Below are 27,493 nucleotides of genomic sequence, written 5' to 3'. Positions count from 1 at the left end.
GTGGTAAAGAATCCACCTGCTTGGCTGTGCTTCTCCTCCCATTGTTTCCTTGGGTTTTGACCCATTTTCTAAACTTGGAAGTTTAGCTTTCTCATCCTCTCTGTCAGCTGCCCAGTGTCCTGTGAATGAACCCCCTTTTTGCTTAAGTTAACCTGAATTGGTTTCCTTCACAACCAAGAATCCTACAGTGAGAATGTTAAATAGTAATTGTGATTGCTTGCTTAGTCACTCAGTCGTATCTGACTCTTTGTGACCCCATGGACTGTACCCCGCCAGGCTCCTCTGTCCATGGGATTCTCCAGGCAAAAATCCTGGAGTGGGTTGACCTGCCCTCTTCCAGGGGATCTTCCCAACTCAAGGATCGGACCCAGGTCTCCCGCGTTACAGGCAGATTCTTTATCATCTGAGCCACCAGGGGAGCCCAAGAATACTGGAGTGGGTAACCTAACCCTTCTCCAGAGGATCTTCCTGACCCAGAAATGGAACCAGGGTTTCCTACATTGCAGGCAGATTCTTTACCAATTGAGCTACCAGGGAAGCCCATTCACTGTGATAGTGAGCTAATTGCCTAGTTTCTGACTTAGTTGGAAATAGTCTGTACACATTCATTAATCTATTTGTAAAACACACATTGAAATTCATGCATTCACTCCTTTATTTCTAGTTCCAACCCAATACCAGTTGGGTCATTCTGGTTTTCTGCCTTCCCATATGTGTAAATCCCTTTTCTGAGAAAGGGAAACCAGTTCTCCATTATCCATCATGTGTTTACTTACTTGATTCGTCCCCCTCCCTTTTTTTAGCAGCCACACAACATGGCACACAGACCCTTACTCCCTGACCAGAGATTGAACCGAAGCCCCCCAGCATGGAAGCTCGGAGTTCTAACCACTGGACCTCCAGTAAATTCCCTAGGTTAGTTTCTCTTGAGTGTAACTTGTTCCCTGTCTCAACCACATTCATTCCCAGTTTGGTGGTGGACACACAGGGCCTTCACCACTGGACCACAAGGGATGTCCCCAACTTTTCATTCTTTTTTAAAATTTATTTTGAATTGGAGGATAATTGCTTAAGAATGTTGTATTGGTTTCTGCCACACAACAACGTGAATCAGCCATAAGTATACGTACGTTCCCTCTCAGTTGAACCTCCCTCCCACCCCCACTCCAACTTTTCTTTTTCTGGTTTTATTTATTTATTTCAACTGAAGGATAATTGCTTTACAGAATTTTGTTGTTTTCTGCCAAATATTAACATGAATCAGCCATAGGTATACGTACGCCCCCTCCCTCTTGAACCTCCCTCCCAACCCCACCCCAACTTTTAATTTTTATCTTTAGTTTACATTGAATCAGCATCGTCTGTTTGTGGACAGTTTGAAATAATTTGATGTGCTTCTGTCAGTTTATTGTATAGTTACTAATCTACTTAATCCCTGGAGAAGGAAATGGGCACCCACTCCAGTATTCCTGCCTGGAGAATCCCATGGACAGAGGAGCCTGGCAGGCAACAGTCCACGGGGTTGCAAAGAGTCAGATGCAACTGGGTGACTGAGCACCGTCTGTTTAATATGTTCATCTCTTCTTGAGAATATTTTTGAAATTTACATGGTCCTAAAAAAATCATCCATTTACCCCCAACTTTCTAGTTTTTAGCAATGAACTAAGCAAAGAATTCTCTGAGTAACTAGGTTTCTCCAGAGCTACCCGCTTCTCTCTTATCACTTTCATGCTTGGTTCTTCTGTGCACTGTGTGATTGTACAGACCTTGGAGTCTATGCCCCTGGTTTTCATTTTCTGTGTGCCAAGGACTGTATTTTATGCTCATAAGTATATTTCATTTTTAATTGTCACTATTTTCTCTCTGAGCATTTCTAGTTCTGTTTTGATTTTGTTGTCTTATCATTTTGCTTTTTGTTGTTGTTTAGTCACTAAGTCATGTCTGACTCTTTGCAGCCCCATGCACTGTACCCCACCAGGCTCCTCTGTCCATGGGATTTCCCAGGTAAGAATACTGGAGTGGGCTGCCTCATTGCTTGTATCTAAAAATAAAACTTTCTTTAATTTCCAGTAAGTGGGAAGCTGCAAAAGTCTACCATCTTTTGTTTGAAAAGGTTAATCAATTAAAATACTCTACAATTTTTTTCATGCTACATTCCTTTTATATTTTATTATTTGTAAAATATGGAGGGAGGGTGGGGGAGGGACGAATGGGGAGTTTGGGATTAGCAGATGCAAACTATTCAATATAGGATAGATGAATGACAATGTTGTACTGTATAGCACTGGGAACAATATTCAATATCCCGTGATAAACCATAATGGAAACGAATAGGAAACACATATATAAATGTGTATATATATATATCTATATCTGAGTCACTTTGCTGTACAATAGAGATTAACACAACATTGTAAATCAACTATACTTCAATAAAATAAGTTTCTGTAAAATTTTATTTTTCGAAAGCGTGTTGGACTTCCATGGTGGTCCAGTGGCTAAGACTCCGTGGTCCCAGTGCCAGGGGCTCAGGTTCAATCCCTGGTCAGGGAACTAGATCCCACATGCACAACTAAAGATCCCAAGCGCAGCAGCTAAGATCTGGAGCAGCCAAATAAATAAATATATATATTTTTTAATGTGTTGGAAGAAACTGGAGATCTTGGTCTCCTTGAATTTACCAGTCGAGCTTGCTGAGTGCACATCGTCCAGCAGGGGGCAGGCTTGGACTTTGTCTTCGTGCCTCACCGCGAGCAAATTCCCTCCTGAGAAAGGAAGTTAGAAAGTAAGCCTCTGGCTGGAGGGATTTTTGTTAGATGAGTCAGTGCATCTATTTTTCCAGGAGATGCAAAATTAAGTCCCCACGGTAGTAGAGCAGATATAAAAATGACTGCAGGAGGCCTGGGGTAGGAAAGACAGCCGGGCAGGTGTACTGACCAATGGTACCTGAACTTTGGCCTCTGTGCAGGGGAAACCATAGCACTTGCTGGGAGAATGTGGCAGAATAAAGGCGGACAGCTCTTAGCCCAGCTGATGTCTAACACGTGGGAATGCCAGAAAGTCAAGATTTTCAAGAGAAGTTAGCCATTCAGAGTGTTGCTAGATGTGTCCAGATATTAAACTGTGACAGATAAATTTCAAATGTTTTAAAAACAATATGTCAATCCTGAATATTCATTGGAAGGACTGATGCTGAAGCTCCAATACTTTGGCGACCTGATGCGAAGAGCTGAATCACTGGAAAAGACCCTCATGTTGAGAAAGACTGAGGGCAGGACAAGGGGGCAACAGAGGATGAGATGGTTGGATGGCCTCACCAAGCGTCACAACTGATGCAGCCAAATAAATAAGTGTTAAGAAAATCCTGTTTGTAAACTCAATGCAATTTATGATCTAGATTTTTGTGTGTGTGTGAGTAGCCCTGGATTTGGAGAATGCAGTGGCAACCCACTCCAGTGTTCTTGCTTGGAGAATCCCAGGGATGGCAGAGCCTGGTGGACTGCCATTTATGGGGTCACACAGAGTCGGACATGACTGAAGCGACTTAGCAGCAGCAGCAGCCCTGGATTCACTGTCCTTATGTATCATGGGCTTTCAGTTATATTAAATAGTGAAATACTGAATACTTTCACCTGAGGTCAAGGAAAAGACAAGGATATCCTTCCCAACCACTTCTACTCAACATTGTAATGAAATTGTTAGAGGGTGCAATGAAACATGAAAAGAATAAAAGGCATCGTGATTGGAAAGGGAGAAGTAAAATCTCATTGTTTCCAATGATGAGATAATGTACAGAGAAAACAAAATATACAAGCAAACTATTGGAATTAGTATGTAATTTAACAGAGTAGCTTATCCAAATCAGCATATAGAAATAACTTGTGGAGAAGGCGAGGGTGGGATGTTTCAAGAGAACAGCATCGAAACATGTATATTATCTAGGGTGAAACAGATCACCAGCCCAGGTTGGATGCATGAGACAAGTGCTCGGACCTGGTGCACTGGGAAGAACCAGAGGGATCGGGCGGAGAGGGAGGTGGGAGGGGGGATCGGGATGGGGAACACATGTAAATCCATGGCTGATTCATGTCAATGTATGACAAAACCCACTACAATATTAAAAAAAAAAAGAAAACTATTCTGTGATGCTGTGAAAAAAAAAAAAAAAAGAAATAACTTGTATGTCCATATTAGCAATAGCAGAAAATTAAAGTACAATGCTTTAAAAAAAAAACCCATAAAACTCCACAGTGTTTCTAAAAGTAAAATTAGTAAAAGTTTCAAGACCTCTACACTGAAAACTGGAAAATATTGCAGAGAGAAATTAAAGAAGCACTAAATAGGAGAGATATCATATTCAGGAATTAGAATATTCAATATTTTTTAAAAGTCAATACTTCCTCAAGCCAGGACCATAGGTACTGAGGGCTTGTCTCTCCTGGACCCATCTCAGTGTTGAGGAGAGGAGTCGGTTCTTCATTTCTGTTACCGTGCTTTTGATTTCTGGCATTTCATTTTGATTCTGTCTTAGAGCTTCCATCTCTCTGTGACAATCCCGTCTGTTTTTGCATGTTGCCTACTTTTCTTTTAGAACCTTTAATATAGTTGTTGAGTTGCTAAGTCGTGTCCGACTCTTTTGCGACCCCGCGAACTGTAGCCCGCTAGGCTCCTCTGCCCTTGGGATTTACCAGGCAAGAATGCCAGAGTGTGTTGCCCTTGCTTCTCTCGAGGATGTTCCCTACCCAGGGATGAGTCTCTCGCATTGGCAGGCGGATTCTTTACCACTGAGCCACGAGTGATGTCCCTTAACGCAGTAATCATAGCTATTTTAAACCCCCCTGTGTGATAATTCCAACATCTGGGTCGTGTCAGAGTCTTGTTATGATTCTTGGTTTGTCTCCTTAGACTGTAGTAGTGGTGCTATTGTAATGGACAATTTTTCAGAGCAGTTTTAGGTTCATAGCAAAACTGAGCAGAAAGTGAAGAGAAAGATCTCAGCTGTAACTTCCTGGATATTCCAGTGTGTCTAGATTTTAGGATGATGCCTTGCTCTGTGATCTCTAAGAAAAGTAATTGATCACCCAGTTTTTTCACATTTTTCTCATTGTAAGAATAGAAGTGACAACTTCTAAGTAATTTGAACATTAGGACTGAAACCAGAAGTCTCTTGCTATGTTATTTTTGTTCTTTGTGTGTGTGTGGGATATTTTTTATTTTTGTTGGAGGCTGGACCTTGCCCATCTGCACATTGAGAACATGGTTTCCCTAAACTTTGTTGTTGTTTGGTCACCCAGTAATGTTTGACTTTCTGTAAACCCAGGGACTGCGTCATGCCAGGCTTCCCTGTCCCTCATCATCTCCTGGAGCTTGCTCAAATTCATGTCCATTGAGTTGGTAATGCCATCCAACCATATCGTCCTCTGTCGTCCTCGTCTCCTCCTGCCTTCAATCTTTCCCAGCATCAGGGTCTTTTTCAATGTGTTGGCTCTTTGCATCAGGTGGCCAAAGTATTGGAGCTTCCGCTTCAGCATCAGTCCTTCCAATGAATATTCAGGATTGATTGCCTTTAGGATGGACTGGTTTGATCTCCTTGCAGCCCAAGTTATTCTCAAGAGTCTTCTCCAGCACCACAGTTGGAAAGCATCAATTCTTCAGTGCTCAGATTTCTTTATGATCCAACTCTCACATCCATACATGACTACTGCCTCTTGAAAAAGGAACTAAAAAACTTGGTAAACTTAACCTTTGAAATATGTTGAAAGTGCTAAGTTCACTATGTCCAGCAGAAGGAGCTCTTGAGCTTCAGTTTCTTCCCCTTTCTCAAGGTGTGATCAACTGCTGCTAAATCCAGGTAGAGAAACACTGCAGCTTGTAAGATTTTTCTTGGTAGTTTCAGGGCCTCCCTGCTCAATCTCCTACATGGATTAGGCAGTTATGGTAAATGAGTGAAGTAGAAATGTGTAAGAAGGACAACTGGGCACGTGTTCTGACAAATGGTACCTGGATTTGGTTTTAGCATTTATCATAATAAGGACATTAATTTCATCGTGGAGCTTCTACCCTCATGAAATTAAAAGATGCTTGCTCCTTGGAGGAAAAGCAATGACAAACCTAGGCATCGTATTAAAAAGCAGAGACATCACTTTGCTGACATAAGTCCCGATAGTCAAAGATATAGTTTTTCCAGTAGTCATGTACAGATATGAGAGTTGGACCGTAAAGAAGGCTGAGCACTGAAGAATTGATACTTTCCAATAGTGGTGCTGGAGAAGACTCTTGAGAGTTCCTTGGACTGCAAGGAGATCAAACCAGTCAATTTTAAAGGAAATCAGCCCTGAATATTCATTGGACGGATTGATGCTGAATCTAAAGCTCCAATACCTTGGCCACCTGATGTAAAGAGCCGACTCATTGGAAAAGACCCTGATGCTGGGAAAGAGCCAGGGCAGGAGAAGAAGGGGGCGACAGAGGATGAGATGGTTGGATGGCATCACTGACTCAATGGACATGAGTTTGAGAAAACTGCGGAAGACAGTGAAAAACAGGGAGGCCTGATGTGCTGCAGTCCATGGAGCCACAAAGAGTGGCACACGACTTACTGACTGAACAACAACAAATAATAAAAAGAAAGAACACTGTGCGCGCTCTCTCTCAATCCCCTATGGGAAGACACAGTGAGACGGTGGCTGTCTGCAAGCCAGGAAAAGCCTTCTCACCAGGGAGCTGAATCGGCCAGCTGCTTGATCTTGGACTTTTCAGCCTCCAGGACTGTGAGAAATAAATTCCTTTTGTTTAAGCCTCCCAGATTTGGTATTTCATTATGGCATCCTGAACTGACTAAGACACTGGTCCTTATTTCTTTCTACAGCAGGTTTTGGTCATTTTTATTGTATATTAATGGGCATCAGAGAAGGACTTGCCAAAAAGCATGAACATATGTCAGCAGGTTTCCCAGAAGTCCGTGGAAGGGTTGTGAGCTGCAACATTGAAGGCAAGTCTTGTGGGGAGGTGTGGGGCAGTTTGGGGTGCTGAGGCTGAGTAGGTGCAGGAGTGCGCGGGCCTGGCAGTGAGGGGCAAGGCTGTGTTAGGCACATCCGAGATCATTCCAGCTCCAGTTGACCTGATGGAGAAAACAAAACAAAGCAGAGTGTTGACTTGCTTAACCTGAAGATCTCTGAAGTATATGCGCTTTGGGCTTCCTGAGGGCTCAGCGGGTAAAGATAACCACCTGCGATGCAGGAGACACAGAAGACTCAGGTTTAACCCCTGGGTCAGGAAGATCCTCTGGAGAAGGAAGTGGCAACCCATTGGAGTATTCTTTTTTTCCTTTTAAAAATCTATTTAAAATAAATGAAATTTATTTATTTTTAACTAAAGGATGATTGCTTTACATTATTGGTTTCATTTCTGCCATACATCAACATGAGTTAGCCATAGGTGTACGTATGTCTCCTCCTTTTGAACCTCCCTCCCACCTCCCACCCCTTCCCACCCCTCTAGGTTGTTACAGAGTCCCAGTTTGAGCTCTCTGAGTCACAGAGCAAATTTCCATTGGCAATCTATTTTACACATGTTAGTGTATATGCATCCATGCCACTCTCTGCAATTCCATAAATGTGTCTGTGTCCATCAATCTGTTCTCTATTTCTGCATCTCCAGTGCTGCTCTGTGAATAGATTCATCAGTACCATCCTTCTAGATCCCATATATATGTGTTAATATATGATATTTGTTTTCATCTGTCTGACTTACTTCGCTCTGTATCACAGGCTCTAGGTTCATTCACCTCATAAGAACTGACTCAAATGCCTTCCTTTTCATGAGCGAGTAGTATTCCATGGTGTATATGTAGTATTTTGTTTAAAAAATCCCCTGCACAGAGGAGCCTGGGGGGCTGTTGTCCAAAGGGGTGAATACAACTGAGTGACTAAATGCACACACACATGCCATGGCTTCAGACACTGAGGGCTTTGGAACTTGGTCAATGTCACCAAACTCCTTAAAAAAATAATAATAACGGGGGGTGGGCTTCCGTGGTGGTCCAGTGGTTGAGAATTCGCCTTGCAATGCAAGGCACACAGGTTCGATCTCTGGTCTGGGAAGATCCCACATGAGGAGAAGCAACTAAGCCCATGTGCCAGCACTGCTGAGCCCCGACGCCAGAGCCTGTGCTGAATTACGGGAGAGAAGCCAGGGCAGTGAGGAGCCCACACACCGCGGTGAAGAGGCCCTGCGCTCGCCACAACCAGAGGAAGTCCTTGTGCAGCAACGAAGACCCACCACGGCCAACAAATAAACAGATCTTTTTTTTTTTCTCCTAAAGAGCATAGGGAAATATATAATATGTTAAAAAGAAGTCGTTAACCCTGTAGCTTTGCTGGCCTTGTTCTCAGACAGGCTCTCCCCACATACTCAGCTCTGAGGACCTCCGATCCAGACTCTTCCTTCCCTAGAGATGTTGGCGACTGAGCAGCACCCTGTGGGGCCTTCCTGGGAGAGACCCTCACCCACACCCTCTGCTCTAGCCCCTCTCTGAAGTACCCAGACAGCAGGATCTCATCCGTGCGTGCGTTGAGTGCTAAGTCATTCCGTCGCGTCCGACTCATGGCGACCCGATAGACTGTAGCCCGCCAGGCTCCTCTGTCCATGGGATTCTCCAGGCGCTACTGGACTGGGTTGCCATTTTCCCCTCCATGGTGTCTTCCCGGGTTTTTTCAGATACTAAAAACCACCACCAAAGGGAAGAAATTAACTACTTGAAGATTAGCAGCAAGTAGGCCCCAGACCTTCTGACACCTAAGTATTGATCACCATCAACCGATCAGAGAATTGTGCACGAGCTGATCACATACCCTGGGCAACCTTCCTTCACTTGGCCTTTAAAAATGCTTTGCTGAAACCCTTTGTGGATTTCAGGGGGTTTTTGAGCACAAGCCACCTATCTCCTTCTATGACCCTGCAGTAAACCTTTTTCCCTTCAAACTCCAACACTTGACTGTTCCTCAGACAGGCAAACTTGTTTTCAGTAACAAGGTTACAGGAAAATTTCCTCTTCTGTCAAAATCATGGTCCTTCTTTCTACAGGTTGTGGCTTCTAGATGCAACTTCCTTCCAGATAAAAACTGATCTTATCTGTGTTCCCGCCTCTGACAGATGAATCAGAGCGTGGGGTAAGATAATGACATAATCACAGGGTGTTCCAGAACTGCGTCCTTGGGCTCTCTAATCAAAAGAAATTGATGAGAGGCCAGAGAAGAAATTCAGGGCAGGCTTTATTGAGACTCCGAGGTGGGGCGAGCTGGTCCCTTAAATGGGATGGGGGTGGGTGGATCAGTGGGTGGGGCCAGAGGCATGGTTTGGGTGGTCTGCCCAGGCCCTCAGGGGTGCTGTGTGAAGGGATCAGGCCCAGTACCCTGTTTTTGCTCCCTACACTGCAGAAGGGGCAGTTAGGTTTTGGTCTTTTTGTACCTTATTGCTCATAATTAGCACCAACTGCAGATGCGTGGAGTTATTTTCAGTCCCTTATAGTTTCTTTGTATTTTGTCACTCTGGGAGACATTTGTCCAGGTACAAGCGCTGCCATAAAGGGTCCTGGGTCCCAGTCTGTCTCAAGGGCAGGATCTTGACCTTCCAGCCTAGCGATGCTTCTGCCCTCCTTGCTAATGACCGGGTACCCTGAAGGTGGGCGAGGTGGGGTGTGGGGCTGGCCCTGCTCTGGTCTCTGTCCCCTAGACAGAGCCTGGAAGTGTGCAGAAGCTCTGTATCCCCAAAGTCTTAATTGAATGAACAAGTGCCAGTGCCAGGTTCTGTCCTAAGCATGTGACAGACATGAACTCATTTAATCGGCATTTCTGCTAGTATCTCTGTTTTTCAGATGCGCAAACTGAGGCACAGAGTGGCGAAGTAATTCTGGGAAAGTTGAACAGGTGGCAGGTGAAGTGGCAGATGTCTGGGTTCCCAACCGGACACTCTATGCCCTCAGCTTCTGCATTCCAAACACCGGGCTGCTCAGGTCTGCTTTAACCGTCAACAGCAGGACCAGAATTTGAGCCTGCCCGGGACTAGGGCACTGATGGGAATGGTGCGAACTATTGTGGTTCAAACCATGGTGCGAACTCCAAGGGGTCAGGAGGCTCCAGGCTCGCGGCGGGGACCATATCTCAGGGGATCTAGACACACTTGTCCCTGAGATCTCAGCGTCTCTCCTGAGTCGGGGGCAGCCCTCCGTCTCCTGGATGCTCAGCCTGGGCTCCTCCCCACACCTGATCATGAATTTGCCTCTGGACGTCTCAGGGGCTCTGATCCCCGGGGAGCTAGCCAGGTGACCCTCCACCCCACCCCGTGTAGGAAGCGCAGTACACGGGGAAAGCGCGGGCAGCGGTGGGGCCCTGGGAGTCTCCAGCCTCATGTTTTAGGCTCACAGTTTGCAGGTACAAATGAGAGAGATGGGGAAACGAGATTTCTCAGACATCCCCCGCCCCCGGTCTGTGGTACCCAACTTCCCCTTCTATGGATCTTAAGAGCTCTCTCTCTCCGTCACCCTCTGGCTTCCTGTTGGGGCTTCCTCGTTCCCTCCCCACATTCGGGGCGCTTCCCTCCCCAGCAGAGGGACCCGAAGCGGCTCTGTGCTGGCGGATGCCGACATGGTGCCCCTGCTGCTGCTGCTGCCCCTGCTGTGGGGGGGTGAGTGGGGGAGGGGTGGGGGACGGGGGCACGGCTGGGGGAGGGGGGCACGCGTGGGGAAGGGCTGGAGCTGCCGCTGAACCTCTGTGTCCCCCAGGGTCCCTGCAGGAGCTTCCAGGATTTGAGCTGCGAGTGCAGGAATCCGTGAAGGTGGAGATGTGCATGGACGTCCGCGTGTCCTGCTACTTCTCCTACCTCTGGTATCCCTGGTATCCCTCTATGGAACCCCTCATCTACTGGTTCCGGGAAGGGGACAGCCTACACAGTGATCCTGTGGCCACCAATGACCCAAGCAGACGAGAGAAGCCAGAGAGCCGGGGCCGATTCCGCCTCGTCGGGGACCCCAGCAACAACGACTGCTCCCTGATCATCAAAGGGGCCAGGCTGAGCGACTCAGGAGTCTACTACTTGCGAATGGAGAGAGGACCTGAAGTGAAATATACTTACAGAAATAAGAAGCTGAATTTGCTGGTGACAGGTATGGCAGGGGGCCCAGGAGTGGACCCTGGGACGTGGGGACTTTCCTATTAGAACAGGAACAGGACGTAGGACCATTCCCTGCTCCAGGTCTTGGGGTTCTGGGTTCAGGAGAGACCCAGTACTGGGGGTGAGCTGTGGCCATGAGGCACGGGTCCCTCTGAGGGTCCCCTTCCGTGTCCTCACACCCTGGGAGCCAGGAATCTCCCTCTGTCTCCTCCTCAACCTCAGCAGAGAAACATGACATCCAGTTTGTGGAGCCTCTGGAGGCCGGTCACCCCACAAAGCTGACCTGCAAACTGTCAGTAGCCTGTGCTGGGCGACAACCTCTCCTGTTCTCCTGGGCGGGGGACGCCCTTGACAAGATGGACCCAGAGACCCTCCACTCCTCGGAGCTCACCCTCACCCCGAGGCCCCAGGACCACGGCTCCAACCTCACCTGTCGGGTGACACTCCAGGAAGCACAGATGACCCTGGAGACAACCATGCGGCTCAACGTCTCCTGTGAGTGTGGAGGAGCGGCGGGGCCCCTGGGGGCGGTGTTGGCAGGAGGCGGGTGGCGTTCCTGCATCCCTTTCCAGAAGAGATTGGGGCAATAAAGCCCTGTCCTCTCAGGTGGCTCCTAGGGTGGAACACTGATGCCTCCCTGCCTTTCCTATTTTCCTCCCAGATGCTCCACAGTTGGTGATCACGAGAATATCTCAGGAAAGCTTCACAGGTAGGAAGGATGGTCTCCCCTCTGGGGCTGTGATGGGAGCAGGTCTCTGCCAGCTCAGGGCTCAGGGCTTGGAGATGAGATGGTCCCTCACTCCTCAGCCCCCAAGCTCTTGACCTGTCCTCCTGTCTCCCCAATGTCTTGCATCCATGGACTATTACTTTTACCTGCTCCCTTTCCTTTTATTCTGTTTAAAATTTTAGTTTTAACTGTGAGAAAACACACACGATCAAAGTTACCATCTTCACTACTTTTAAGGGTAGCACTCAGTAGGGTGAGGTCCACTGACAGTCTGATGCCACCCATCCACAGAGCTCTTCCCAATTGGCAGAACCGAAATGCCAAACCCATCAGACACCGCCCCCTCCCCCTTCAGCCCCTGGCCACCAGCTTTCCACTTTTAGTGTCTGTGATTTGGACTACTCTAGCTTCCGCTTTTATTTTAAAAAAAAGTTTCTGTCTGTCATCACCTCCTATGATAGGAACCCTCCTTCAGCTCTGATGTCATCATATTTCAGAGGGACTCATGTTCCCATTGCCCACAGCTCTACCCTGGACCCCATTCCAACCTCTCTTTACCTTCCTGGGTGGACTCCTCCCATCCCGAGTCTCCACTTGCGGTCGTGGCCCCATCCTGACCCACCCTGTCCTGTCCCTACTCTGTACATCCAGAGATGTTCTTCATGTTTAGCCACCTCTTGCTGATGCCTGTCAACTGCACCCTGTGCCGCCATTAACCGGGCTGTGGCTGGACAGCCCTCTACCCATCTCCCTTTCTCACCGGCTGCACCCATGACTCAGGGACTCTGCAGAGCTTCACTGCTCAAATCACTTCCCCCTTTCCATGCCCTTGGCCCCAGAGCCAGCTGCAGGCTTGTCCTGGACCCTGGGCCACTGATCAGCCTCCTCCCTCAGCCTCCCGGCCTCCAGGCTCATCTCCAGTCCAGGCCCCACTCGGCCCCAGCGGCGTCCTGTGAGAGTCGGTGCCCAACGCCGAAGCTTCCCCTCCTCACTGGCTGCTACTGCTTGCCCGTCACCTTGGAGCAAAGCCCAGCGCTCTCACTCTCGGGCCTGCTGTCCGGGCTCCAGCACATCTGCCCCTCCCTTCTCTCTCCCACTCTTGTCGTGTCTCTGTTGCTCTGGGTCCTCTCTGCCGCGATGCAGACACACGTGTCTTTCTCCCCATCTTCTGGGCTGTCTCTCTCTTGGCACATCTTCCTGTGAGCTTCCCACCCACTTCGCTCCCTTCCATCCTCAGACCAGCTCCCATTTCTCCGGAAGGCTGACAGGACCACCAGGACTGTTGACTCATCGGCCCCAGTGAGCTCGTCCTTGGTGCTTGTCTCACGGCCCGTCTTTCTGCATCAGGAAGTGGGCGGAGCGAGGGTGAGACAGCCCTTGGCTCCACCCACTCATCTGAGCATCTCTCACCCAGATCTGAATGGCACATCACTGCCCATCCTGGAGGGCCAGTTCCTGCGCCTGGTCTGTGTGGCCGACAGCAACCCCCCTGCCAGGCTGAGCTGGCTCTGGGAGGGGAAACCCCTGAGCCCGTCCCAGCGCTCAGACCCCGGGGTCCTGGAGATACCCCGCGTGGGGGTCGGGGATGGAGGAGAAGTCACCTGCCGAGCTCAGCACCCGCTGGGCTCCCAGCAAGTTTCCTTCAGCCTCTCTGTGCAGAGTGAGTTGCAGGACAGGTGCTGGGGGCGGGCAGCCGGGGCAGGTGTGTGCCTTTGGGAGGGCTGGGTCTGGGGACTGAGCTTCACCCCCTCTCCCTTTCCCAGAAGGCCCCCCTTCCTGCAGCTGTGAGACTGAGGAGCCGCAGGGCTCCTGGCCCCTGGTCGTCACCCTGATCAGAGGGGCCCTCATGGGGGCTGGCTTCCTCCTCACCTATGGGCTCACCTGGACCTACTACACCAGGTGAGCTCACCTGTCCCCCTGAGGGGAAGTCCTGGGAATGGCCTGGAGTTGTTGGCAGGGTTGGGCGGTCCTGTCTTGCCTGGAGCTAAAGTGTGTGACTCTCCAGGGGCTTCCGAGTCGGTCCAGTGGTTGAGCCTATGAGTTTCCACTGCAGGGGGCAGGGGCTCGATCCCGGGTTGGGGAACTAAGATCCCACATGCCATGAGGCAGAGCCCAGAATGAGTGAAATGGGTCTGACTCTCTGACCTGAGACCGCGTTGGCTCTGTAGGTGTGCTGGCCACTCGGGTGCTGGGCTGAGGGGTGTGGCCGCGCCTCGCTCCCTGTCATGAGGAGATTCACCTGAGAATGCAGAGCCCAGAGGACAGATGTGGGGACATCACTGTCTGCTTCTCCCTGGAAACCCTCCAGTGAAACCCTGTGTTATTTGCATCCATGGGCTTTTATTTGTGGTGATGACTGCATGATAACAGGAAGCGTCAACTCCATTGAAAGGAGACTTTCTGACTCACCTCACTTAGTATGAGATTATCCATGTTCTTATATCAATAACTCAATGTTGGTTTTGCTATGGTTTTTGTCTTGAAAGTGGTATTTTATGTATGACTATTCCTCCAGTTATGTATGAACCCTAAAATACGATGACATTGTATTTGTTTCCTTGTTTTGGCTCTTTCAACATATCGTTGATATGAATGTTGTGATGAAAATAGGAAGGCTAGCAAGTTTTCCTGGTGGGTATGAAACTGCATATATTTAGTTCTAGAAGGTACCCTCAAAGGGTTCTCTTGAGTGGTCAAGTGAATTTCCATCCCCCTATCATATTTGAGGGTTCTGAGCTGTCTGTATCTTCAGCATCACTTTTATATTACCAGCAGGCTCAGTTTTCAGTCTTGCCTTCCACTGTGGCAGTGTCTCCATACCTTTTTATTTCCTTTATGTGTGATATTGAGCTATTTTAATATCTTCTTTGGTGAAATTCCTGTTTGAGTTTTTGCCCATTTAAAAATAAAAACTGGGCAATCTTTTTCTTATTGAGTTCTTTGTTCTTGGTATGATTTTTATTTTTAAATTAAAGTATAATTGATGTATAATGTTGTGTTCATGTCATAGTATAGCAAAGTGATACATTATATATGTATATCTCTCTCAGATTCATTTCCACTGTAAGTTATTACAAGATCCTGAGTAGAGTTCCTTGTGCTATACAGGTGGTCTTTGTTGGTTATCTATTTTATACACAGATGTGTGTACATGTCAATCCCAACCTCCCAGTTTATCCCTCCTTCTTTTAAAAGTGTTCATTCTCTAAGAAACAAAGATGTAAACATATATCCAAATAAGTATGAAATCAATATTCATTCTCACAACTTGTTCCTGGGAGTGTCTCAAATGTATTATGTTTATGGCCATATTTAGGAAATCCACTACAATATTGTAAAGTAATTAGCCTCCAATTAAAATAAATACATTTTAAAAAAAAGGAAATCTTCATGAAATTTGTCCCCTAAAGAACAGTAAGGTTACAGGTTGTTTCCACACGTGGCTCGAGCCCTTCCCGTGGCTTTGAAAACAATCTGTCGTTGTTCAGATTCTCAGTCATGTCCGACTCTTGGTGACCTCATGGACTGCAGCAGGCAGGGCTTCTTGTCATTCACTAGCTCCTGCAGACTGCTCAAACTCACATCCATTGAGTCGGCGATGCCATCCAACCATCTCGTCCTGTCTTCCCTTTCTCCTCCAGCCTTCTATCTTTCCCAGCATCAAGGTCTTTTTCAGCATCTGGGTCTTTTCCAGTGAGTCGGCTCTTCACATCAGGTGGCCAAGGTATTGGAGCTTCAGCTTTAGCATCATTCCTTCCATGACTATTCAGGGTTGATTTCTTTTGGGATTGCCTGGTTGGATCTCCTTGCTGTCCAAGGGACTCTCAACAGTCTTCTCCAATGGTACAGTTTGAAAGCATCAATTCTTCTGCACTCACCCTTCTTAATGGTGAAGAAAGACTGAGGGGTCCTGAATTGTGTTTCAGGTAAGGTCTAGCCCAGAGTCTCCAATTATGGGGCAAGGGTCTCCCTTCACCCACTCCATTTTTCATGGTCTTTTGGCCCACAGCTAGTCCCACAGACCCTGAGATCCAGGAAGACCCACAGCCCCATTTGCCATGTTATGAAAACCCTTCAGGGCAAAGGAGCTTTTCACCTTCAGCTTTCTTGCCTGGCTTCCACCCTCCACCGCATTTGGGTCAGGAAGCTTGTTTTCTGCCCCAAGTGGAACATATTTGAGAAAATTTTCAGTATCTTTTCTGGAAAGTCCAGTTTTTCTGCTGTAGGGTGGGTGGCTCCAAATGAATCTGACCTCATTTCTCTTTTCTCATTGCGCTGCGGGCTGGGCGACCCACGGTGGACGCGAACATCATTGGGAAGGCGATCATGTCAGAGCCACGTGCTGGGAAGCCTCTGGGACTCTGGGGGCCCCACGATCACCCACTGCAGTGTAGGGGGGAATGGGGAGGCGGTGGGGGGTGGGGGATGGCATGACGTTCCAGCCCCCACCCAAACCCCAGAGCCTTTAGCTTCCGAGTTTCCCTTCTGTTCTGGCAGCAACTGACTTCCCGTTGGGGCTTCCTGGTTCCCACCCCGCATTCAGGGCACTACCTTCCGCGACAGAGAGACTTGGACCCCGGGGGACGCGAACATGGTGCCCCTGCTGCTCCTGCTGCCCCTGCTATGGGGGGGTGAGTGGCCGCAGGAGTGGGGGAGGGGTTCTGGGGTGGGGGGGGGCGGCTCAGGTGGGGCGGGGGCTGCAGCTCAGCCTCTGTGTCCGCAGAATCCCTGCAGGAGAATCCAGGGTACAGGCTCCGAGTGCAGGAATCCGTGACGGTGCAGGCGGTCCTGGGCGTCCACGTGCCCTGCTCCTTCTCCTACCCCTGGAGCTCCTGGTATTCCTCTGTGGAACCCTTCATCTACTGGTTCCGGGAAGGGGACGACCCACACAGTGATCCTGTGGCCACCAACAACCCAAAGAGGCGAGTGAAGACGGAGACCCGGGGCCGATTCCGCCTCGTCGGGGACCCCAGCAACAACGACTGCTCCCTGAGCATCAGAGACGCCAGGCTGAGCGACGCAGGAGTCTACTACTTCCGGGTGGAGAGAGACGATGTGAAATATAGTTACAAAGATAAGAAGCTGAATTTGCAGGTGACAGGTATGGCAGGAGCCCAGGAGAGGACCCTGGGACGTGGGGACCTTCCTGTTAGAATAGGAACAGGACGTAGGACCACTCCAGGTCTTGGGATGTGCAGGTGCAGAAGAGACCCAGGACTGGGAGTGAGCTGTGGCCCTTAGCACGGGTCCCTCTGAGGGTCCCTCTCTGGGTCCCCACACCCCATGGGGCCCAGGCATCTCCCTCTCTCTTCCTCAGCCCCACCAGGGAAACCCTACATCCAGTTTCTGGAGCCTCTGGAGGCTGGTCGCCCCACAAAGCTGACCTGCACCGTGTCACTGGAATCTGGTGGGGGACACCCTCTCCTGTTCTCCTGGGTGGGGGAGGCGGTTGACATCATGGACCCAGGGACCCTCCACTCCTCGGAGCTCACCCTCACCCCGAGGCCCCAGGACCACGGCTCCAACCTCACCTGTCAGGTGACACTCCAAGGATCTCAGGGGACCCTGGAGAGAACCGTGCGGCTCAATGTCTCCTCTGAGTGTGGAGGGGCGGCAGGGTCCCTGGGGGCGGTGTTGGCAGGAGGTGGGTGGTGTCCCTGCATCCCTTTCCAGACGAGATTGGGGCAATAAAGCCCCGTCCTCTCAGGTGGCTCCTAGGGTGGAGCACTGATGCCTCCCTGCCTCTCCCATTTTCCTCCCAGATGCTCCACAGTTGGTGATCACGAGAATATCTCAGGAAAGCTTCACAGGTAGGAAGGATGGTCTCTCCTCTGGGGCTGTGATGGGAGCAGGTCTCTGCCAGCTCAGGGCTCAGGGCTTGGAGATGAGACAGTCCCTCACTCCTCAGCCCCCAAGCTCTTGACCTGTCCTCCTGTCTCCCCAATGTCTCGCATCCATGGACTATTACTTTTACCTGCTCCTTTTCCTTTTATTCTGTTTAAAATTTTAGTTTTAACTGTGAGAAAACACACAGACAATCAAAGTTACCATCTTCACTATTTTTAAGGGTAGAGCCCAGCAGCAGGAAGTCCATCCAGGCAGGGTGTTGTGCAATCCATCCACATAGCCCCATCCATTTTGCAGAATCGAAACTCGAAACCCATCAGATATGGTCTCCCCTTGCCCTACCCCTTTCAGCCCCTGGCAACCAGCATTCCACTTTTTGTCTCTGTGATTTGTATTACTGTGTACATTCTGCTCTCTGTAAAAAAATTTTCTGTCTGTCCTCATCTCCTATGATCTGCGCCCTCTTTCAGCTCTGATTTCACCATCTTTGCCAGGAGCCACTCCTGTTTACTAGGCTTCCCTGGTGGCTCAGATAGTAAAAATCTACCTGAAATGCAGGAGACGCTGGATAAATGGGTTCGAACCCTGGGTTGGGATGATCCCCGGGTGCAGGAAATGGCAACCCACTCCAGTATTCTTGCCTGGAAAATTCCATGGACAGAGGAGCCTGGCAGGTTACAGATGATAGGGTTCCAAAGAGTCAGCCATGACTGAGTAACTGAGCATGCACAGAACCACCTCTTGCTGATGCCTGTCAACTGCACCCTGTGCCCCCATTAACCAGGCTGTGACTGGACAGCCCTCTACCCATCTCCCTTTCTCACTGGCTGCACCCATGACTCAGGGACTCTGCAGAGCTTCACTGCTCAAATCACTTCCCCCTTTCCATGCCCTTGGCCCCAGAGCCAGCTGCAGGCTTGTTCTGGACCCTGGGCCACTGATCAGCCTCCTCCCTCAGCCTCCCGGCCTCCAGGCTCATCTCCAGTCCAGGCCCCACTCGGCCCCAGCGGCGTCCTGTGAGAGTCGGCGCCCAACGCCGAAGCTTCCCCTCCTCACTGGCTGCTACTGCTTGCCTGTCACCTTGGAGCAAAGCCCAGCGCTCTCGCTCTCAGGCCTGCTGTCCGGGCTCCAGCACATCTGCCCCTCCCTTCTCTCTCCCACTCTTGTCGTGTCTCTGTTGCTCCGGGTCCTCTCTGCCGCGATGCAGACACACGTGTCTTTCTCCCCATCTTCTGGGCTGTCTCTCTCTTGGCACATCTTCCTGTGAGCTTCCCACCCACTTCGCTCCCTTCCATCCTCAGACCAGCTCCCATTTCTCCGGAAGGCTGACAGGACCACCAGGACTGTTGACTCATCGGCCCCAGTGAGCTCATCCTTGGTGCTTGTCTCAGGGCCCCGTCTTTCTGCATCAGGAAGTGGGCGGAGCGAGGGTGAGACAGCCCTTGGCTCCACCCACTCATCTGAGCATCTCTCACCCAGATCTGAATGGCACATCACTGCCCATCCTGGAGGGCCAGTTCCTGCGCCTGGTCTGTGTGGCCAACAGCAACCCCCCTGCCAGGCTGAGCTGGCTCTGGGAGGGGAAACCCCTGAGCCCGTCCCAGCGCTCAGACCCCGGGGTCCTGGAGATACCCCGCGTGGGGGTCGGGGATGGAGGAGAAGTCACCTGCCGAGCTCAGCACCCGCTGGGCTCCCAGCAAGTTTCCTTCAGCCTCTCTGTGCAGAGTGAGTTGCAGGACAGGTGCTGGGGGCGGGCAGCCGGGGCAGGTGTGTGCCTTTGGGAGGGCTGGGTCTGGGGACTGAGCTTCACCCCCTCTCCCTTCCCCAGAAGGCCCCCCTTCCTGCAGCTGTGAGACTGAGGAGCCGCAGGGCTCCTGGCCCCTGGTCGTCACCCTGATCAGAGGGGCCCTCATGGGGGCTGGCTTCCTCCTCACCTATGGGCTCACCTGGACCTACTACACCAGGTGAGCTCACCTGTCCCCCTGCGGGGAAGTCCTGGGAACGGCCTGGAGTTGTTGGCAGGGCTGGGCGGTCCTGTCCTGCCTGGAGCTAAAGTGTGTGACTCTCCAGGGGCTTCCGAGTCGGTCCAGTGGTTCAGCCTCCGGGCTTCCACTGCAGGGGGCAGGGGCTTGATCCCGGGTTGGGGAACTAAGATCCCACATGCCATGAGGCAGAGCCCAGAATGAGTGAAATGGGTCTGACTCTCTGACCTGAGACCGCGTTGGCTCTGCAGGTGTGCTGGCCGCTCGGGAGCTGGGCTGAGGGGTGTGGCCGCGCCTCGCTCCCTGTCATGAGGAGACTCACCTGAGGATGCAGAGCCCAGAGGACAGACGTGGGGACATCACTGTTTGCTTCTCCCTGGAAACTCTTGACTCCAAATCTGTCTCATTTCCACCCAGGGGTTTTAACCTTTTAATTTTTAGATGTGACTGTGTGATGACACAGAGTAAATCCCATTGAAAAGAGATTTTACTATATTCATTTACCAAGTATGCATGGCCCCTCAGTCAGGGCAGGGCCCGGGGGAAGCACGAGGTTGTGCTCAAGAGGCAGGAGCAGGCGTGGGGAAGCCTTTCTTCGAGTTTCCAAGGGAGAGACAAGGCTTATTGTTGTTGTTCAGGTACTCAGTCATGTCTGACTCTTTGCAGCACAGCATGCCAGGCTTCCATGTCCTTCATCATCTCTCAGATCTTGCTCAAACTCTTTTTCATTGAGTTGGTGATGCCATCCAACCATGTCGTCCCCTTTTCCTTCTGCCTTCAATCTTTCCCATCATCAGGGCCTTTTCTATTGAGTTGGCTCTGGGCATTAGGTGGCCAAAGTATTGGAGTTTCAGCTTCAGCATCAGTCCTTCCAATGAATATTCAGGATTGATTTCCTTTAGGATGGACTGTTTGGATCTCCTTGCAGTCTAAGGGACTCTCAAGAATCTTCTCCAACACCACAGTTCAAAAGCATCAATTCTTTGGCACTCAGCTTTCTTTATAGTCAATCTCTCACATCCATACACAACTATTAGAAAAACCATAGCTTTGACTATGCAGACCTTTATCAGCAAAGTAATGTCTCTGCTTTTCAACATGCTGTCTAGCTTTGGAAGGAAATATTTAATTTTAATTTAATTCATCATTTAATTTCATGGTTGCAGTAACCATCTGCAGTGACTTTGGAGTCCCACCCCCCAAATAAAGTCTTCACTGTTTCTTTTGTTTCCTCATCTATTTGCCATGAAGTGATGGGACTGGATGCCATGATCTTAGTTGTTTGAATGTTGAGTTTTAAGGCAGCTTTCTCACTCACCTCTTTCACCTTCATCCAGAGGCTCTTTAGTTCCTCCTCACATTCTGCCATAAGGGTGCTGTCATCTGCATATCTACGCTATTAATATCTGTCCCAACAATCTTCATTCCAGCTTGTGCTTCATCAAGCCCGGCGTTTCACATAATGCACTCTGCATATAAGTTAAATAAGCAGGGTGACAATATACAGCCTTGATATATTCCTTTCCCGATTTGGAACCAGTCTGTTTTTCCATGTTCAGTTCTAACTGTTGCTTCTTGACCTGCAAACAGATTTTATAGGAGGCAGGTAAAGTGGTCTGGTATTTTCATCTCTTTATGAATTTTCCACAGTTTGCTGTGATCCACACAAAGGCTTTAGTGTAGTCAGTGAAGCAGAAGTAGATGTTCTGGAATTCTCTTGCTTTTTCTACGATCCAGTGTATGTTGCCAATTTGATTTCTGGTTCTCTGCGTCTTCTAAATCCAGCTTGAACATCTGGAAGTTCTCAGTTCACATACTGTTGAAACCTAGCTTGGAGAATTTTGAGCATTACTTTGCTAGCATGTGAAATAGTGCAATTGTGTGGTAGTTTGAGCATTATTTGGCATTGTGCTTCTTTGGGATTGGAATGAAAACTGACCTTTTCCAGTCCTATGCCTACTGCCAAGTTCTCCACACTTGCTGGCACATTGAGTTGAGCACTTTAACAGTTTCACCCACAGTCAATCCCTCCCATCAGGAAGCTTGCACAAGTCTCTTATCCTCATCCAGCAGAGCGCAGACAGAATGGAAACCACTTACAGAGAACTAACCAAACTGATCACATGGATCACAACCTCGTCTAACTCAGTGAAACTATGAGACATGCATTGTAGGGCCACACAAGACAGACGGGACTTGGTGGAGAGTTCTGACAAAACGTGGTCCTCTGAAGAAGGGAATGGCAAACCAATTCAGTATTCTTACCTTGAGAACCCCATGAACAATATGAAAAGACAAAAGGATAGGACACTGAAAGATGAACTCCCCAGGTCAGTAGGTGCCGAATACGCTGCTGGAGAAGAGGGCAGAAATGACTCCAAAAAGAATGAAGAGATGGAGCCAAAGCAAAAGCAACGCCCAGTTATGGATGTATCTGGTGATGGTCCAATGCTGTCAAGAGTAGTATTGCATGGGTACCTGGAATGTTAGTTCCATGAATCAAGGTGAATTTGAAATAGTTAAATGGGAGATGGCAAAAGTGAACATCAACGTTTTAGAAATCTGTGAACTAAAATGGACTGCAATGGGCGAATTTAATTCAGGTGACCATTACATCTGCTACTGTGGGGAAGAATCCCTTAGAAGAAATGGAGTAGCCATCATAGTCAACAAAAGAGTCTGAAATGCAGAACTCAGGTGCAATCTCAAAAATGACAAAATGATGTTGTTTTGTTTCCAGGACGAACCATTCAGTATCGCAGTAATCCAAGTAATCCAAGTCTATGCCCTGACAGTAATGCTGAAGAAGCTGAAGTTGAATGGTTCTATGAAGACCTACAAGACCTTCTAGAACTAACACCATAAAAGATGCCTTTTCATCAGATGCCATTCCAGAGGGGACCGGAATGCAAAAGTAGGAAGTCAAGAGATAACTGGAGTAACTTCAAGGTAAGTTTGGCCTTGGAGTACAAAATGAAGCAGGGCAAAGGCTAACAGAGTTTTGCCAAGAGAATGCACTCATCATAGCAAACACCCTCTTTCAACAACAGAAGAGACCACTCTACACATGGACATCACCAGATGGTCAATACTGAAATCAGATTGGTTATATTCTTTGCCTCTGAAGATGGAGAAGCTCTATACAGTCAGCAAAAACAAGACCAGAAGCTGAGTGTGGCTCAGATCATGAACTCCTTATTGCCAAATTCAGACTGAAATGGAAGAAAGTAGGGAAAACCACTAGACCACTCAGATATGACCTAAATCAAATCCCTTACGATTATACAGTGGAAGTGACAAAGATTCAAGAGATTAGATTTAATATACAGAGGGCCTGAAGAGCTATGAACGGAGGTTCATAACATTCTACAGGAGGTGGTGATCAAAACCATCCCCAAGAAAAATAAATGCAGAAAAGGAAAATGGTTGTCTTACAAATAGCTGAGAAAAGAGGAGAAGTAAAAGGCAAAGGAGTAAAGGAAAGATATACATCTGAATGCAGACTTCCAAAGAATAGCAAGGAGAGATAAGAAAGCCTTCATAAGTGAAGAATGCTGAGAAGCAGAGGAAAACAATAGAATGGGAAAGACTAGAGAGCTCTTCAAGAAAGTTAGAGATACCAAGAGAGCATTTCATGCAAAGGTGAGCACAATAAAGAACAGAAATGGTATGGACCTAACAGAAACAGAAGAGATTAAGAAGAGGTGGCAAGAATACACAGAAGAACTATACAAAAAAGATCTTCATGACCCAGATAATCACGATGGTGCAGTCTATCGACTAGAGCCAGACATCTTGGAGTGCAAGGCAAGTGGGCCCTTAGGAAGCACCACTACAAACAAAGCTAGTGGGGTTAATGGAATTCCAGCTGAGCTATTTCAAATCCTAAAAGATGATGCTGTGGAAGTGCTGCACTCAATATGCCAGTGAATTGGAAAACTCAGCAGTGGCCTCAGGACTAGAAAAGGTCAGTTTTCATTCCAATCCCAAAAGAGGAGGCAAGGCTGAGAGGGGAGAATTCTTTAGGATCTTCTCCTGTGAATGATTCTTTTGGCCTCTGGGTTGAAGGGGTGACCTTCAGTAGCTATTGTCTGTAGTGGGTGATTTAGGTTAAAGGAAATAGTGAGTTTGGGACTGAGGGGTGGATCAAAGGGGGTGATTGGGCATTATGGGGTGTGGATTGGTTGGTTTTCATTTGCAGGATGAGGTCTTGTTAGAGCCCTTTTCTGTTTCTAAGAATTGGCTGACCCTTGGAGGCAGTGTCCTTTATGGGCCATCAGGATTTTTAAGATGTGAAATCATCATAAGGAATAGAAAATAAAATATGGTTATTGAACACACCGCCCCCCACCCACTACTGCCTCCTCATGTTTCTGAAGTCCGCTCACCATCTACTACCTGCTTCTGCTCTTGGTCCTGCCTGAACCCGCCCCTCCCGCCCTGATCCTCTCCCTCCATGTCAAGCTCTACATGACCTTCTCCCCTCATGACCCAAAAGTGACCTGGTTAACACCTGAGTTTCCGGTCTTCAACTTCCCTATCAATGTGGAGGTCCACACAGAGTAGAATCAGTAACACAGTTTTTCTTTCTGGTGTCAAGTCACCTACTTCTTCATTACTGGTATAAATTATCACAACATTCATAATTAAGCAGTTTATTAAGCAATATACAAATCTGAAAATCAATCTTACCGTTTGGCTTTCTTGTGAGACTTTTTAAAGCAAAATAATCTCTTATTGCACCAATATTTTTGGTTGATCTGTTTCAAACATGAAGTTTTCCTGTTTATTTTTGATGCCTACCTTAAATTGAGCAAGGTTGCAGTTCTGAAGGGTACAGTTGGATGGAGGTTTATGTATATACACTACATGCAGGTCAGGAAGCAACAGTTAGAACTGGACATGGAACAACAGACTGGTTCCAAATAGGAAAAGTAGTACATGAAGGCTGTATATTGTCACCCTGCTTATTTAACTTATATGCAGAGTACATCATGAGAAACGCTGGGCTGGAAGAAGCACAAGCTGGAATCAAGATTGCCAGGAGAAATATCAATAACCTCAGATATGCAGATGACACCACCCTTATGGCAGAAAGTGAAGAGGAACTAAAAAGCCTCTTGATGAAAGTGAAAGAATAGAGTGAAAAAGTTGGCTTAAAGCTCAATATTCAGAAAACTAAGATCATGGCATCCAGTCCCATCACTTCATGGCAAATAGATGGGGAAACAGTGGAAACAGTGGCTGACTTTATTTTTCTGGGCTCCAAAATCACTGCAGATGGTGATTTCAGCCATGAAATTAAAAGACGCTTACTCCTTGGAAGGAAAGTTATGACCAACCTGGACAGCATAATAAAAAGCAGAGACATTACTTTGCCAACAAAGGTCCGTCTAGTCAAGGCTATGGTTTTTCCAGTGGTCATGTATGGATGTGAGAGTTGGACTGTGAAGAAAGCTGAGCACCGAAGAATTGATGCTTTTGAACTGTGGTGTTGGAGAAGACTCTTGAGAGTCCCTTGGACTGCAAGGAGATCCAACCAGTCCATCCTAAAGGAGATCAGTTCTGGGTATTCATTGGAAGGACTGATGCTGAAGCTGAAACTCCAATACTTTGGCCACCTCATGCAAAGAGTTGACTCATTGGAAAAGACCCTGATGCTGGGAGGGATTGGGGGTAGGAGGAGAAGGGGATGACAGAGGATGAGATGGCTGGATGGCATCACTGACTTGATGGACATGAGTTTGAGTAAACTCTGGGAGTTGGTGATGGACAGGGAGGCCTGGCGTGCTGTGATTCATGGGGTCGCAAGGAGTCAGACATGACTGAGCGACTGAATTGAAGTGAACTGAACTGAACACCATGCTTATACAACAAAGTTCAGCAAGCAGATTCTTCCCACCTCCCTCTGGTGGTCAGCTAACACTGTCAGAAAGAAGGGGGCTGGGCTGAGACTGAAAGCGGGATAAAGAGAAGGAGGTGGGCAGCTCAGATGGTGATGTGCTAAGAGGTGTGACAGCCTATAGGGTGAGGGGAGAGACACCTATATCTCCAGCTTGGCAGGAAGGTCCAGGAGCAATAGGGACACAACGGTGTTGGAGAGAAAGCAGGTCAGATGGTTTGCAACCTTGAGTGTCAGGCTCTCATTTTTCTCTCCTGATAGATCCATGAGCCAGACTGTGTGCTGTGTCTCAGCACTGTTTTTCAGGCTATCAGTGTTTTTACATGTATCAAGAATTTTTTGGGTTTGCTGTAATTATTGCCTTTCAAATAATATTTTCTGTGGGACTACACCTCCAGTTATGTATTGAGTCTAAAATACTCTGACATTGCATTTGTTTCCCAATTTTGGCTCTTTCAAACCACTTTGATAAGAGCGTTGTGATGAAAGTAGGAAGGCTAGCACTTCTCTGGGCTTCCCAAGTAGCTCAGTTGGTAAAGAATCTGCCTGCAGTGCTGGAGAAGTGGTTCAATTCCTGGGTCAGGAAGTTCCCCTGGAGAAGGGATAGACTCCCCACTCCAGTGTTCTGAGACTTCCCCGGTGACTCAGCTGGTAAAGAATCCACCTGCAATGTGAGAGACTGGGGTTTGATCCCTGCGTTGGGGAAATCCCTTGGAGGACGGCATGGCAGCTGACTTCCAGTATGCTTGCCTGGAGAATCCCCATGGACAGAGGAGCCTGGCGGGCTACAGTCCATGGGGTCGCAAAGTGTAGGACCTGACTGAGGGAATAAGCACATCACAGCAGCACAGCTCTTCTTTCCTGGTGGGGATGGACGTGTTTCGTCCTAAGGCTGACATTGATTTCATTCTAGAAGGCAGCCTCAAAGAGTTGTCTTGATCAGCCACGTGAATTTCCATCCCAGCATCATATATGAGGGCTCTGAACTTTCTACATCCTCAGCAGCACTTGTGTTACCTGCAGGCTGTTTTCAGCGCTGCTGTCCATTGTGGTAGTATCTCACTGCCCTTTTCATTTCTTTCCCTTCAGTGCAATGATGTTGAACCATTTGAATATTTGCTTTTGTGAAATTTCTGTTTGATTTCTTGCTCATTTAATAATAAAAATTGGGCAGTCTTTTTTGAAAAAAATTTGAATTCTTTATTCTGTATGTGTATTTTTAAAAATTGAAGTTAATGGATTTATAATGTTGTGTTAGTTCCACAGTGTAGCAAAGTGATTCAGATATATATATATATATAAAGTCTCTTCAGGTTCTTTTCCATGTATAATATATAAAACATATATATTCTTGTCAGTTTGTTTTCCATCATAGCTTACTACAAGGTGCCAAGTAATGTTCCCTGTGCTATATATTTGGCCCTTGTTGGTTATTTACTTTATATATAATAGTGTGTGCATGTTAATTCCAAACTTCTAATTTACCCTTTACAAAGTGAGTCTCTTGACTTGTGACTTTCTTTCCCCCTCTTCTCTCTTTTCTTTGCTGTGCAGGAGTCTAAAAATTATTTTATGAAAATCCCCTCATCAGTCTTTTCATTTGTATGCAGTGTGCTGGCTGTCCAATTATGGAATCTTTGCATATCTCAATACCTTTTAAAAATTAAAGTATAGATGACATATAAATGTATGTTAGTTTCGGGTGTATAACAGAATGCCCCACACAAAATATATTACAAAATGATCACCCTGACAGGACCTAGTTACCAGCTGCCAGCATATACAGTGTTAATGACTGTATTCAATTACTATAGCTTTGTAGTAGGGTTGACATCAGAGAGTGTCATGCCTCCAGCTTTGTTCTTC

The 27,493-nt window shown here is 48.0% G+C and overlaps 2 protein-coding genes across 6 annotated transcripts; both read left to right on the top strand.

The window, feature by feature from the left end:
* The first annotated feature begins 9,366 nt into the window (after positions 1 to 9,366).
* On the top strand, positions 9,367 to 15,658 carry LOC110141357 (sialic acid-binding Ig-like lectin 14). Of its 2 annotated transcripts, none has more exons than XM_070451627.1 (7): positions 9,367 to 10,683; positions 10,781 to 11,161; positions 11,392 to 11,664; positions 11,831 to 11,878; positions 13,311 to 13,556; positions 13,660 to 13,795; positions 15,538 to 15,658. In XM_070451627.1, the coding sequence occupies exons 1-7, from the start codon at positions 10,644 to 10,646 to the stop codon at positions 15,656 to 15,658; spliced, it is 1,245 nt and encodes a 414-aa protein (XP_070307728.1). In that variant the 5' UTR covers positions 9,367 to 10,643. The 2 variants fall into 2 exon arrangements, with proteins under 2 accessions (XP_070307728.1, XP_070307729.1); XM_070451628.1 differs by lacking the exon at positions 15,538 to 15,658 and adding an exon at positions 14,065 to 14,887 and having other exon boundaries at positions 9,370 to 10,683.
* A 785-nt stretch (positions 15,659 to 16,443) lies between these two features.
* LOC110124807 (sialic acid-binding Ig-like lectin 14) lies at positions 16,444 to 26,826 on the top strand. Of its 4 annotated transcripts, none has more exons than XM_070451639.1 (7): positions 16,444 to 16,527; positions 16,620 to 16,997; positions 17,214 to 17,492; positions 17,659 to 17,706; positions 19,223 to 19,468; positions 19,572 to 19,707; positions 22,466 to 26,826. In XM_070451639.1, exons 1-7 carry the CDS (start codon positions 16,488 to 16,490, stop codon positions 22,488 to 22,490), a joined length of 1,152 nt encoding a protein of 383 aa, XP_070307740.1. In that variant the 5' UTR covers positions 16,444 to 16,487; the 3' UTR covers positions 22,491 to 26,826. The 4 variants fall into 4 exon arrangements, with proteins under 4 accessions (XP_070307740.1, XP_070307739.1, XP_070307742.1 ...); XM_070451638.1 differs by lacking the exon at positions 22,466 to 26,826 and adding an exon at positions 19,977 to 20,210; XM_070451641.1 differs by lacking the exons at positions 17,214 to 17,492; positions 22,466 to 26,826 and adding an exon at positions 19,977 to 20,210.
* Positions 26,827 to 27,493: the final 667 nt, after the last annotated feature.

This window comes from Odocoileus virginianus, chromosome 20, assembly GCF_023699985.2.
Source record: "Odocoileus virginianus isolate 20LAN1187 ecotype Illinois chromosome 20, Ovbor_1.2, whole genome shotgun sequence".
Classification (NCBI taxonomy): Eukaryota; Metazoa; Chordata; class Mammalia; order Artiodactyla; family Cervidae; genus Odocoileus; species Odocoileus virginianus.
This window is presented reverse-complemented; position numbering and strand designations above follow the sequence as displayed.

Excerpts from the sequence above, each read along its gene's own strand:
- LOC110124807 (XM_070451638.1), top strand. The coding sequence starts at position 16,488 with ATGGTGCCCCTGCTGCTCCTGCTGCCCCTGCTATGGGGGG. Across the intron at positions 16,998-17,213 it reads GCTGAATTTGCAGGTGACAG|CCCCACCAGGGAAACCCTAC; the intron begins GTATGGCAGGAG and ends TCTCTTCCTCAG. Across the intron at positions 19,708-19,976 it reads ACCTGGACCTACTACACCAG|GTGTGCTGGCCGCTCGGGAG; the intron begins GTGAGCTCACCT and ends TTGGCTCTGCAG.
- LOC110141357 (XM_070451627.1), top strand. The coding sequence starts at position 10,644 with ATGGTGCCCCTGCTGCTGCTGCTGCCCCTGCTGTGGGGGG. Across the intron at positions 11,665-11,830 it reads CATGCGGCTCAACGTCTCCT|ATGCTCCACAGTTGGTGATC; the intron begins GTGAGTGTGGAG and ends TTTTCCTCCCAG. Across the intron at positions 13,796-15,537 it reads ACCTGGACCTACTACACCAG|CCTTCTATCTTTCCCAGCAT; the intron begins GTGAGCTCACCT and ends TTTCTCCTCCAG.